General features: G+C 54.2%; 1 protein-coding gene across 1 annotated transcript; it reads right to left on the reverse strand.

Moving 5' to 3' along the window:
• Nucleotides 1-587: 587 nt before the first annotated feature.
• On the reverse strand, nucleotides 588-7,073 carry LOC131917721 (keratin, type I cytoskeletal 42). The gene is made up of 8 exons (XM_059271769.1): nucleotides 6,609-7,073; nucleotides 4,524-4,606; nucleotides 4,261-4,417; nucleotides 3,012-3,173; nucleotides 2,320-2,445; nucleotides 1,858-2,078; nucleotides 814-863; nucleotides 588-685 (listed from the first exon to the last, which is right to left on the reverse strand). Exons 1-8 carry the CDS (start codon nucleotides 7,071-7,073, stop codon nucleotides 588-590), a joined length of 1,362 nt encoding a protein of 453 aa, XP_059127752.1.
• Between the last annotated feature and the right edge of the window lie 6,026 nt (nucleotides 7,074-13,099).

The following is a 13,099-nucleotide window of genomic DNA, read 5'->3' on the forward strand; positions in this document are numbered from 1 at the left end:
AGCCGGTCTGGCTTCTTGGGCTGTCTCTGAGACTGCCAGGCTGCCACCCCCTCATCCGTCAAGGCCCTCGACCACTCTGGGAAAGTCACCTTTCCCAGCCAGACCCCTGAACCTTTGTTTTAATGCAAATGTCCTCTAACAGGTGTGGTACCCAGAAAGTCTGCAGGCCCTCCCAGGGACCAGCACCGGAGACAGCCCCAGAGGCAGATTCTTAGAAACAGGATGCTCCATACCTCCACCCTCAATCCTTCCTCCTCCTCCCCTCTTGACTTCCAAGGCACCCCGGGCCTGGATGGAGTGGGCAGAGCAAGTAGGCATGCGACAAGTGATACTAGACGCTTAGTATCCCCAGCCCCTCAGCCTACGCTGCCCGAGCTGATGACGGGACAAATGAGGAGTTCAAGACCAGGCTTCTTCATGACTTTATTAGCAGCTCCTGCGGTAAACCCAAGGGGCCCCTCTGTAAAGTCAGCACAAGGCAGATGCAGAAGATAATGGATAGCTCACGGGAGCTCAGGCATGGCAGTAGATGCAGGGAGTTGCAGCCTCAGCCCCTGGGGCTGGGCTGTCACGTGCAGAAAGGGTCCTCAGTGGGTGGAGCGGTGCACCTGTTCTCGGGAGGAGACCACCTTGCCATCCTGGACTTCTTCCACGATGGTGCGCACCTGGCGGCTGGTCACCATGGCTGGAGATGGCAGGGGTTGAGGGGGCACAGGGAGCCTCAGGCAGGAGCCCCTACCAAACCTGCCACCTGGTCTCTAGCACCCTTAATCTCCCCCAGCATCCCATACACAAGACAGGATAGACTCTTACCTTCTCGGGAAGGTTGGGAGGCCAAGGAGGAGGAGTATTGAGTAGCCAGGCTGCGGGGAGAGGAGACCCATCAGCCCAGAGGTATCACAAGCCAGCAGGGCCCTGGGAGCACTGCTGGGAAGGATCAGCAGCTGGGGAGGCCCCAAAAGCATGAGAGGGATCCCACAAATTGGGAAATCATGGCTAGGAGTTCACAGAGAACAACACAAACCTAGGATCAAACACCATAGGCTCCTCAAAGCAGGAGGGAGAAAAGAAGTAGCCCAGGGCATGTTGTGGCTATATTGTGGCTACTAAACCAGGGTTTACAAGGAGACACTGCACAAGTGGATTTTCCATATCCTGAAGGGCCCAGTAAGACTCCATTTAAAGCAAGAGAGTGACTAGACTGTAGATAAAGTTGACCATTATTGGGAAACAAATGTGTATGACTAAGCATGTAGACCCCAGGACACTCTTGGCTTCCCATGGAGACTTTGATCAACGTTTCCAGCTCCAAATCAAGGTGTCACTTGCCCTGCACCTCACCTTGTCCTGGCTAATGATGTCACCAACCACAGCTGACCAGTCATCCAAACCAGAAACCCAGGGTCATTGCTTCTGACTCCTCCACATACCCCCTCAGCATTTATTGAGTAAAAACTCTGAGCCATTCTCACACACACACTCAGGCATCCCATCCTGCTGTCTACACAGCCCCCGCCCCAAGCTCTCGAGACTCTTGTCAGCTGGCCAGACACCCTGTCCTAGCCTCCTGATGTCTCCCCGCTTCCACTCCAGCCCATGGCTCCCTCTATAGCCAAAACAAATATTCCCAAAGAGCTAGGCGACCGTTCTTCTGCTCAGCGTCACTCTGTGGCTCCCCATGGCCCACAAGACCTGGCCTACATGCTGTCTGTGGACATTTGATAACCATCCTCATGGTCAGGACCACTCCCTTTCTGCTTCACCCCTGCATACCTCCACATTCACATCTAACTGTTGACATTCCTGGGACAGAGCAGTGTCCAGCCCAGACTGGAAGGTGCCTAGACCCCCACTCACTGGGCATCCTCTCCCTCCAGCAGGCGGCGGTAAGTGGCGATCTCCTGCTCCAGCCGGGTCTTCACATCCAGCAGCACCTGGTACTCATGGTTCTGCCTTTCCATGTCACAGCGTAGCTCACACAGCTGCTGTTCCACACTGCTAATGAGGCCCTGCAGCTGCGCCAGCTGTGCCCCATAGCGTGCCTCTGTCTCTGCCAGGCTGTTCTCCAGCGATGCTTTCTGTGGCCCAAGGGACAGATAGACAGTGAGACAAGATCTGGGCCCTTCCCCCACAGACACCCAGAAAGCAGTCCCACCTGGGTGACTTATGTGTGTTTCCAAGACAGTTGGGCAATAACTAGGGCAGAGGGGCCCATGGGATGGGCCAAACGGGTTGTTTCTGGTTCTCCCAGTGGGGGTTCTATGTGGCAAGGCTCAGCAGAAGTGACAAGAACCAGGTAGGACAGGGATGTTGGCCCACCATGCTGAGCTGGGACTGCAGCTCAATCTCCAGGTTCTGGACAGAACGGCGGAGCTCCGTGATCTCCGTCCGGCTGCTCTGCAGGGCCTCCGTGTTAGTGGCCACCTCACGGTTCAGCTCCTCCGTCTGGAAGGCAGGGTAAGCATAGGGGCTAAAGGAGGCTTTCAGAAGGGGACAGAGAACAGAGGCTATCCCTCAGCCCTATTCTCCCAGAGCTACCCCTCCCTGGCCTCAGAGTTGCTCATAGGCACCTGCATCCAGAGCCCCTCTGTGCCCACAAGGAACGAGTGCAGTGGATCTAGCTCCTGCAAAGGACCTTGCTGAACCACAACACCTCAAAGCAGGCACTGGAGATTATTGATGTGCTAGTGACTGTCCCCAGAACCCACAGATGTTCATTCAGTAGGTGTTTATCCAAGGCTTGACCTACATATCCAAGCACACACATGCGGCAAACACCTGTGGGGGGTGGAGCCCGATCCAGGTTGGGTGGTCTGGATCAGTTCCCCAGGCCACAGCCATACAGGAAGAGCCTCGTGTGTCTGAGCTTCTCCCAGGCCTCACATTTACTTTAAAGCCTGAGCACTGGTCCAAAGTGGTTTCCAAAGAGTCTGAGAGTGACCCAGGCCATGCCAACAGGTAGCATGTGCAGCCGCCACCCATGAGCACACCTGCCCCACACGGCCACCCACCTTGGTGAAGAACCAGTCCTCAGCATCCTTCCGGTTCTTCTCCGCCATCTTCTCGTACTGGTCTCGCATCTCATTCAGGATGCGGCTCAGGTCCACACCCGGGGCCGCGTCCATCTCCACGCTGACGTCCCCGCCCACCTGGCCACGAAGGGCATTCATTTCCTAGGCAGAAAGGACAGCAGGAGATCACCCAAGGCCACTCTGGGAAGAGATCCTGGTCCTCAGGGAAACAAGCAGAGAGCCAGGCCAGCAACTCCCCTGGAAAGCTGCAGACAGATGACGTGCCTTGTACTCAAAGGGCTGTGGATTCCATCGGTCACCCCCCGACACATGATGGCACGAGGGTGCCTACAGCCTACTCTCCAGTTTGTGTGAAATAAGAGAAAGATAGTTCTCCGGTGAGGGGGAAGGGAAGAGAAGGCAACGTCACCGTACTCCCTGACCCCTGGCCTTGTCGCTTAGCCACCAACCCTACAGCATAAGCAAGGGGTTAGCCAGCCTCTGGCGGCATCAGTCCAAGCCAGACCCTGTTAATCAACGCTGGTCTGGTGGAGAGAAGCAATTTTTCACTTGACCTTAAAGTTACGGGAAGCCCTTTCCGGGTGCCCTGCACTTGGGAATCAGGCTCCCCCAGCCCAGGACAGGCAGTGTTGAGCTGGAAAGGAAGCCACCAAGGCAGAACTAGATGGCTGCTTGAGTCCAAGTGGGGTCTTAGACTTCCAGCCTTGAACTGCACTCTGGGGGCATAAAACTCAGACTAGAATAAGGAGTCAGGGTGTGGGGAGTAGCGGAGATGTGGGGTCAGACCTACAGGTGGATGGGTACAAATCAGACAGGCACAAGGTCAAGTCACCGTGCAGTGCTGGACATGTCTCGAACCCTCTCTGAGCCTCTACGGTGCCAAAGGCGGAGAGCAAGGGCCTCTTTCTCCCAGCCATGTTGTCAGCAACTGCAGGAACTCAGTTTTAATGCTGGGTAAACGGGCCTTGTTATAATTAATTACAATAATTAGCACTGTGTGTTAGCCTGATTCACTCATTAGTGAGTTAACTGTCCCCGCACAGTCAGCCAAGCCTGCAGGGATGAGCGGAAAAAGTCTCTTTGGAGGAATGGCTCGTTGAGGGTCAGCACCAGGCTAGGAACCCACTGGTGATGAGGACTGGACCTAGTACACAGACAAGGGCCATCAGAAGTTCTGTGGCCCCAGCTCCACAGCCAGCTCCTCCAATGTCTCCAAAGCTGGCCTCACCTCCTCATGGTTCTTCTTCAGGTAGGCCAGCTCCTCCTTGAGGCTCTCAATCTGCATCTCCAGGTCGGCTCTGGACAGGGTCAGCTCATCCAGCACCCTGCGCAGGCCATTGATGTCGGCCTCCACGCTCATACGCAGGTTCAGCTCTGTCTCGTACCTGCAGGGTTGGAGGTTGGGGGCATGATCCACACACCATGTCTGTGCTGTGTGCAGAGCAGAACCCACCACCAGCAACCCAGGACAGCCAGGAGGCACAGACTCACTTGGTACGGAAGTCATCGGCCGCCAGGCGAGCATTGTCGATCTGCAGCACGATGCTGGCATTGTCAATTGTGGCTGCCAGGATCTGGAGGTGATGGTGAGCTCCGTGAGCAAGTACCCACCACAGAACCTCAGAAGGCTCTGCCGTACCCTACTTGCATGCAGCCTTGCATAGGAAAGGCAATGAGGGTCCCCGTCTTTGAACACCCAGCTGTGGCTTCAGGAGCTACCAAGCCCTCCAAGTTCTCACCGAGTGACGGGACATGACACCGTGACACAGAGAAACAGGCATCCATCTGTCATCATGGGGTCTAAGATGCCTGGGCCTTATCCCAAACTAATTCACTTCCAGGCTCAGCCCTACCTGCTCCAGAAAACCCTGTCAAACCCCCTCCCCCATCTCCCTCACAGCACTCTCCATCTCTAAGGCAACCTTATCCCTTAGCCTTGTACACTTTTTATTAGATTTTCCCCCACTACACTCAGAGCAGCCTGGGAACAAGGCCATACCTGTCTGGTTCTCTTTGGACTCCCCAGGCCCGGGCACAGTGCCTGACCCAGAGTCAGCCCCCAAGGGTATATTTGTCTAATTAATTATGTGACTAATTAATTGATTGATGAGGTTATGACCGGCCCCTCCTCAAAGCCAGGACAGAGCCCAAGAAGATACAGGAAGTTCATTTATTATTACTACCGTTGTCGATATTGTTGGAAATGCCCAAGGCTGGTCCCAAGTAAGAGTCATGGGGTTGGGGAAGAGAAGAGTACAGAAAAAAAACTCACTTGGTGACAGGAGCTAGGTGGAAATTGTCAAAGTTTAAGGCTGACCCAGGAAGAAAATGTCCTATAGGAACCATCCTATGTCTAGGGTTACCTCAGCCCCCTCCAAGACCCCACTCCAGGCTCTAAGTTCCATGCAGTGACCTGGCCAGGCTGAGCCTAAGGGTCAGGTCACTTCTGTTCTTCTGCCTCCCCATCTGTCGCCTGCAGAGACCTGGCCCCACCACCTGTATACCCAGGAAGCCTAACCAGAACATTCAGAGTAGGGTATGGAAATCCAGGGGGGGGGGGTTATGCTTGGAGGATGAGGTGCTGGCTAACCCCAAACACAGAACCCTGACTCACCAGGACTCCCCTGGGTTCCCCGCTGCCCCAACAAAGCCTGGCATCTGATCTGGCACAGCCAGGAGCTCTGTTTCCAAGGGAGATTACAGGAATCCCCTGCCAGGTGGAGGACCCGGGCAGGAGCAGACAAAGGCCCTCACTGGGCTGCTGTTGGGCTGGCTTTCTACCCTAGAGCCTGGATTGGCCTCACAGCTGCCTGGGATCAGACTGGGGCCAGCCTGTCTCTCAGCGACCCTCAATCCCTGCCTTTCACTAGGACCCTCCCAGAGCCTGTTTGTGTTAAGACCTGAGCAGCCACGTTTACAGAATGCCAAAGTCATTGTGAGGAGGAGAAGAGATGGGGTCCACTTCAGTCAGGCTAGCTTCCAGTCTGAGTTGAAAAACAGACCCCAAAAGAGCCACCAGAGAGGGAGAGAGACCCACAACTAAGGCAGCTTGAGAAGACCCAGACCCGGAAGTCAGCATAAGAAACAGGGCACAGACTGAACATGGAAGTGTTGAAGGATCACCAGGATTCTGGAGTGGAAGACAAGCCATCCGTCAAGGAGGGCTCCCCGGAGAAGGGTGAGAAGCTGCAGAAGAGCAGCTCCAGAGGTAAGATGGTACCTAGCCCCGTGTCTCAGCATCCATTCCAGATGTCACCCACCTCCCAGACCCCTTCTCGGGCTATTCTCTACAGCGGCAATGCCTGCAGCTGCCTTCAGTGTCCTGAAGCTGCCCCGTCCTGCCTCCATCACCCACCCCAGATAAACTCCCTGGGAAGAGAAGAGTTCTCCTCCATCCCCTTGGAGAGTTCCCAAAGAATACACAGCCCAGGATACCCTACAGGCTCAGGGTTATCCCCAGAGATGTGAAAAGGGAGAGACGAATGGATGGAGGTCTATGGTGGAGAGGATGTCTTCTGCTATGGGGATGGAGTGAGGACCTTGGGCAGACAGCAGAAGGTAGGTAGGGGATCCCACCTTGTTCCGCAGGTCCTCTATGGTCTTGAAGTAGGGGCTGTAGTCACGAGCGGGTCCGGGGCCCTGCTTCTTGTACCAGTCACGGATCTTCACCTCCAGGTCAGTATTGGCCTCCTCCAGGGCATGCACCCGGTCCAGGTAGGTGGCCAGCCTGTCATTGAGGTTCTGCATGGTCTCCTTCTCATTGCCCCCTAGAAGGGCATCGGACACACCAAAACTAGAGCCGAAGCCCCCGCCCAGGCTGCAGGTGTAGCCGCCACCATAGCCACTTCCCAAGCCTGCCGAGAAGCGGGAGGATGTGACCGACATATTGCCACAGCTGCCACCTCCCAAGAGGCTGGGAGCCCGGCAGGCACCCCCAACACGGACAGAGGACATCCGGGAGAACCCGCCGCCGCCAGGAGCACAAAGGCCCTTCACGGAGCTGGAGGTTGAAAATTGGCGGATGCTGGTAGTGGAAGCCATGGTATCTGCAGGTCAGGTAACAGGGTCTGGAGTGGATGGAGACCGTGGGCTACCCTTTATAGCCAGGCTGAAGGAAGACTGTGCCCCTGGTCCTTGAAGTCCAAGCCAAAACCCCAGCCCTGTAATTTGCCTCTGTTCCAGCCAGCCACCCAGGGCCTGAGGCTTGGGCTTGACCTGCGTAACACATCCCCGTATCCTGAGGCCCCCTCCTGTGTCTGTCCAGCCTGGGCATCAGTGACCTCTTAGTGGTCCATTGTTCTGTTTCAGAACAAAGATGATATTAGAGCTGTAGCCCCGGGGCAGGGTGATCCTCCATCCTCAACCTCAATTAGGCAGCTGAGCTCATTCCTTGAGGGGAGTGGGGAGTCCAAAGAATCTAGCCCAGGAGCAGGGGAGGGCCTCAAACAAGGCTCCACAGGCCCGGGAGCCAGGGAGCTGATCTGGCCCCCCACCTGGCATTCCAGGATCTCAGGGAGAAAGACATGGATGGCCACTCCTGGGACTGTACTATCTGGTACAGATAGTCCTGGTAGGGCCCCTCAGTCTAAGTTGGGGGAGCCCCCAGCTCTCTTAAAACTGTTCCAAGCCTTCAAGGTAAGATACAGCCTCAGACTTGGGGATCTGCTGACTAAGAAACAAGAGGCATGGCCACTGGCCAAAGGGAGCTGTAGACCCCAGATTTTCAGGAAGCCAATAAAGGTATCTCTGTTTCTTCATCTATAAAAGGAAATCAGGTCGACAAGATGGTTCAGCAGGTAAAGGCATGTGTTATACAAGCTTGATGCTGAGTTCCATCCCCAGGAGCCACATTAAGGCAGGAAGAACCAACTCCACAAAGTTGTCCTCTGGCCTCCACATGCACACCATGGCATGTGCACACACACACACAATAATAATTCATCATCATCATCTTCATCGTTGCTACCTCCCAAGGTCTTTGGACATAGGCTGTAACAAAATGGAAAGGGGTGTAGAGGCTGGAGACAGGGCCTGAGACCAGAGAGTGAGGATGTCACCCCCACTCATTTGCCCCACAACTGAAGAAAGCCAACCCAGAGGGTTCCCAGAGATAGCACCAGGTAAGCCCACAGAAAAGCAGGACTGTTGCCAGGGTGACCCTGAGTGGGAGTCATGCCCCAAGGAAGAGCCACATCCCAGTCCTGGGAGTCAGCAGCCTCCCCTGCAGGGGAGCGGTACGGTCCCACAGCCTGGCAGCCGCTCCACCCAACAAGGAGATTACAGGCCTAATCTCTACGGCGCTAATGATTTAGGCGCTGCCAGGACACTGGCGTCTGAGCAAAGACTGTCTGAATGTGGAGCCTCCAGGGGTGGCCAAGGCCCCGGGCTCAGGCAGAGAAAGAGGCACAGGGGTGGCCTGGGCTCCTTGCCCACACTCAGGGACAGGGAGGGAGCTGGGTTTCCCGTATGTCACAGATCTGGAAAGAGGAAAGACTGCTACAAGGACTTCTTGCTTAGAAGGGGTGGCTGTCCCGGGAAGATACCCCTCACCCGAGGCACCAGGGGAGGAGCTGTAAGAACCATCTGGGAGACATGGGTAGGGCACTGGCTTCATCCTGTTTCTGCCTGGCCTGTGAAGCTATAGGTAGGGGAAGCACAGAGCCAAAACTAAGAGAGGAATGTCAGGTGGCCACAGGGTTAGACATCAAGAAGGACTTCCCGGCAATCTAGACTGTCTTGATGTTGGAGAGGAACCCCACAGAACCTGCGTTCACCTGAGTGGGCCAGAAGCAGGTTCTACTCCAGCCACCCTCCTGGGGAAAGGCCTCCAGTGGAGGCCTTTCCTCATCCTGGCCAGAGCCACTCTCTCCCAAGAGCCCCCTTGGAGCTGACTGTCCCCCCTGTACCTGTCACTCTCTGGATCACTCTGGGAAGTGGCCTGCCAAGCTACAGGTGACTTTGCCCATCAGACCACTCCCCTCAACCCCCCAGCCTTCCTGCTCCTCTGCTCCCCTCAGCTGTGGGGCAGTGGGGAGGAGGTCACCCTATCCCTCCGACCTGGACCCCAGCCCCGAGCCCACCCAGCCTTCAGGTTTCTCAGAGCCTGGCTGAGATCACCATCTCTCCACATACCCTCCAAGACCGTGGGAGGAAGGAATGATCCCCCAGTTTCTACCTCCAGGGACCTCAGACATCAGCTTCAAAGGCCCAGTTAGAGAAACAGAGTCTGCTAGGTCTCTATCTCTCTCCAAAAGCCCCAACCGAAGCCCACCACCGCCACCGCCACACCAACTGCCAGCTGGCACCATGGCATCCCTTATTCCTGACAGCAGGCTTCAGGCCACTCTTTTCTAGGCCATGTCTGTTTCTTGGTTTCTGTTCTAATTCCACCGTGCAGAGCGGCCTCACATACAGACTAGCTAGCCTTCCCTACCCAGCTAACGGGCAAAATCAAGACAGCACAAGCTGGATACCGGCCTGTTGTTTCAGCTACTTCAGAAGCAGAGGCAGGAGAATAGCAAACGCATGGCCTCCCCTAGGCTACAGAGTGAGCATGGCCAGTCTGGGCGACTCAGTGAGACAGACTCAAAATCGAAAACAAAAACCAGGGAGGCTAGAAGGAAGGCACAGTGGGTAAAAAGCCTTTATCCCCAAGCAAGATGGCCTGCCTGAGTTCAGTTCCGAGGACCCACATGACAGAGAGCCAACTCCTGCGGGCCATCCTCTGACCTCCAGGCGCTGTGGTAGGCTTGAACCACTCACACACACTCTCATACACACACACACACACACACACACACACACACACACACAAAGTAAATGGATTTTGTTTATTTTCTTTTGGATTTTTGGTGGTGTTTGCTTTTAGTTTTTTATTTTGAATTGTTTGCTTGTTTGTTTTGTTTTGTTTTGTTTTTGAGACAGGGTCTCTCTACGTAGTCCTGACTGTCCTGTAACTCAGTATGTAGACCAGGCTGGCCTCTAACTCACGAAGATTCCCCCTGCCTCTGCCTCCCATGTTCTGGGATTTAAAGGAATGTTCCATCATGTGTGGCATAAATGTAAGTTTTAAGAGATAAAATAAGGGGCTGGAGAGATGGCTCAGCAGTTTAGAGAACTTGTTGCTTTTGCAGAGGACCAGAGTTCAATTCCCAGCACCTACAAAGTGGCTCACTGCTGCCTGTAACTCTAGTTCCGGGGTATCCGATCCCTCTTCTGACCTCTGAAGGACCAGCCACATACGCAGTACACAGACAATTCAGGGAAAACATTCATGCACATAAAACTAAAAAAAAAAATCTAAAACTTAAAAGAAAAACTAAATGCCAAAGGGGCTTGGGGTATGGCTCAGAGAAAGAACACTTGTCTAGCACGTAAAAGGTCCCGTCCACATAAGACAAAATAAGGACAGCACAAGATGGCTCTGGGTCCCAGGAAGTTCTCCAAAACTCTTTGCAATGCATGGCCATCCTTGGCCAGAGGTGAGAAGGCCTGGACCTTCTTCCTCAGCTCCTCACAACAACACTGTGAGGAACTGAGGCAGCAGAGTGGCAGTGATCGGTCAACCTGGTGAGAACATTCGCAGCTCCCACCCTCCCTGCTAGGGGAGGAGGCCCATCCAGGCATCTAAAGGCCATAGAAGTCCTCTGGCCCCGTGAATCTCCTGCCTGGGCTTGCCTTCCGCCCCAGCAGGGAGAGGCCCTTGCTGCCCCCGCAGCTGTCGACATCTGGGCCCACACTGAAGCTGAGCAGCAAAGAGGATGAGATCCAAGGGTTTCCTTGACACCAGACTGGGGTTGCTGGAGCCAAGTCCAGGTGCAGACAGAGGCAAGAGGAAGTCCCAGGGGGCAATGGGAGACCTCTGGATGTTCCCCCAGGACCCTGTGAGCCAACTCCAAGCTGGACTACCACCCAAGACTCCCAGCCTCATTCCAAAGATTGCTGAAAAGCCAGCAAGCTCCAGAGTGAGCTGCAGCGGGCTAGCCTCAGACTTGAGCGCAGGAGTCAGGAGAAGGCTCACTCCTTACATTGGGCCTGCTCACCTCCATGCCGTGAATGGCAAGCTCTGGATACAGTTGACATGTAACAAGTGCATATCGATGTTGGCAGAGGTCATGCCACATCTGCCAAGCTGACCTTGGCTCCTGTAGGCCCCCAAGGTCAGTCCCAGGATGAGGGATTGTATATTATAATCCATCTTATATTAGAGCAAGGCTTGTATGTAATAAGTGCTTGTAGAATTGTTAACGTGACTGGGGTGGAGGGAACCTCCCCTGACCAAGGATAAAGGTTAGAATCAGGTGGTTGGGAGCGAGAAAAGCTCCCTCTAGTTTGTTTCTTACTGGAATCTTGGCTTGGAAGATGAGAAAAAGACCCTAGAAGTCATCACCTCACACTCAGACAGGCCCTTGCCTGTAGGGTCCACCTGCTCCTTCCAACACAACCCAGACACTGAGACCCTCTCACATGGAGACACCTTGCCAGGTGTTGGATGAGCTGGTCCAGCCAGGCACTCACAGGTTCCCCACCCTCACCCACCCCTGGCCAGGCACCCCTCAGAATACATCCTTCCAGCCAGCCAGCCTCACCTGCCAGCCCCGCCCTCAAGAGGAATCCTCTTCTTCCTCCTTCTGTTTCCAGGCTCAGTACCGAGGCCCAGCCCCACCCAGATCCACCCACTAATGATTTGTCTCCTGCTTCAGAGGCAACCACACCCTCCACCTCCTTAGGGCCCACGACATGCCATGTGCCATGTGTCTCCTCCCAGTTTGGAGAAACAGGGTCTCCTGATGCCTCTGAACACCCTAAAGTCACTGGGGGATCCCTCCAAGGGGAGCCGACTCTGCCTCTTCCCCACTGCCCCACCCATTACCACTCCTCTCTAACCAGTTTCCAGGAATTATGTTGGGTGATCCATAAATGACATAATGACATAAATGACACAGATGACCAGGGACACCCATATGTCCCTTTATTTTTTGAGGTTATAATACAATTACATCATTTCCTCCTCCCTCCCTCCAAATCCTCCCTTTACCCCTTACTCTCTTTCCAACCCACAGCCTCTACTTTTCATTAATTGTTACATGCATATATGTATATATGTATTTATGTATATTCCTAAATAGATAAATACAACCTGCTTAGTCTGCATAATGTTACTTGTATGTGTGTTTTCAGGGCTCATCACTTAGTATTGGATAGCCAATTGATGTGCTCTTCCCTAGGGAAGACTATTTCTCCCACTCTTAATGGGGACCATTGGGGTCCTGCCCCTCAATAGTCCTCTCCCAGGGTCCAGGAAGAATCTACAACCAGCTGATTTTTTTTTTTTCAGAGCTGAGGACCGAACCCAGGGCCTTGCGCTTGCTAGGCAAGCCCTCTACCACTAAGCTAAATCCCCAACCCCGTCCAGCTGATAATTTAATCTTTGAAAGTAACTAGTTCTTTGCCTAGGACTGAGGTTTCATGGCTCCCCTCCATGTACCCCCCAGGCCCCCATCAACATGAACATATCTATTGATATCTTTTTCAGCTCATGTTTAGGCATCGATGTTTGTGGGACTTTCTGGGTGGAGCTTCTGACATTCCTAGGAGACACAATCTCACAGCGAACTCCCTGTTCCTCTGGCTCCTACAGTTTTTCTGCCCCCTCTTCTACAACATTCCCTGAGCTGTAGGTGCGGGAGTTAGGTTTGTAGATGTGTTCATTGGGACTAGGCTCCACAACCCTGCATTTTAATTGGCTGTGGTTTCTGTAATGACCTTCCTCTGGTGCAGAGAGAAGTTTCCTTGATGATGGATGAGCTTATTTGCTCATGCTAGCTCCTTGGGCCTCATGATCTGGTTTCATCCAGGGCCGGTGTGTCAGGTGCTTCTACGCCCAGGTGGACACTAGCTAGGGGTAGCAGCCCTTGACCCTCTGCTGACACCCCAGCCCACCTCACTATGACTCACCAGCCTCACTGACAGAGAAAGCAGGAAGGGAGGGCTGGAATGACCCAAAGGACCTAGGAAGGACTCTGAGGGAAGACCTGGGAACAGGGGACAGAGGATGAGGACAGGGG

Source organism: Peromyscus eremicus, chromosome 8a (genome assembly GCF_949786415.1).
Source record: "Peromyscus eremicus chromosome 8a, PerEre_H2_v1, whole genome shotgun sequence".
Lineage (NCBI taxonomy): Eukaryota > Metazoa > Chordata > Mammalia > Rodentia > Cricetidae > Peromyscus > Peromyscus eremicus.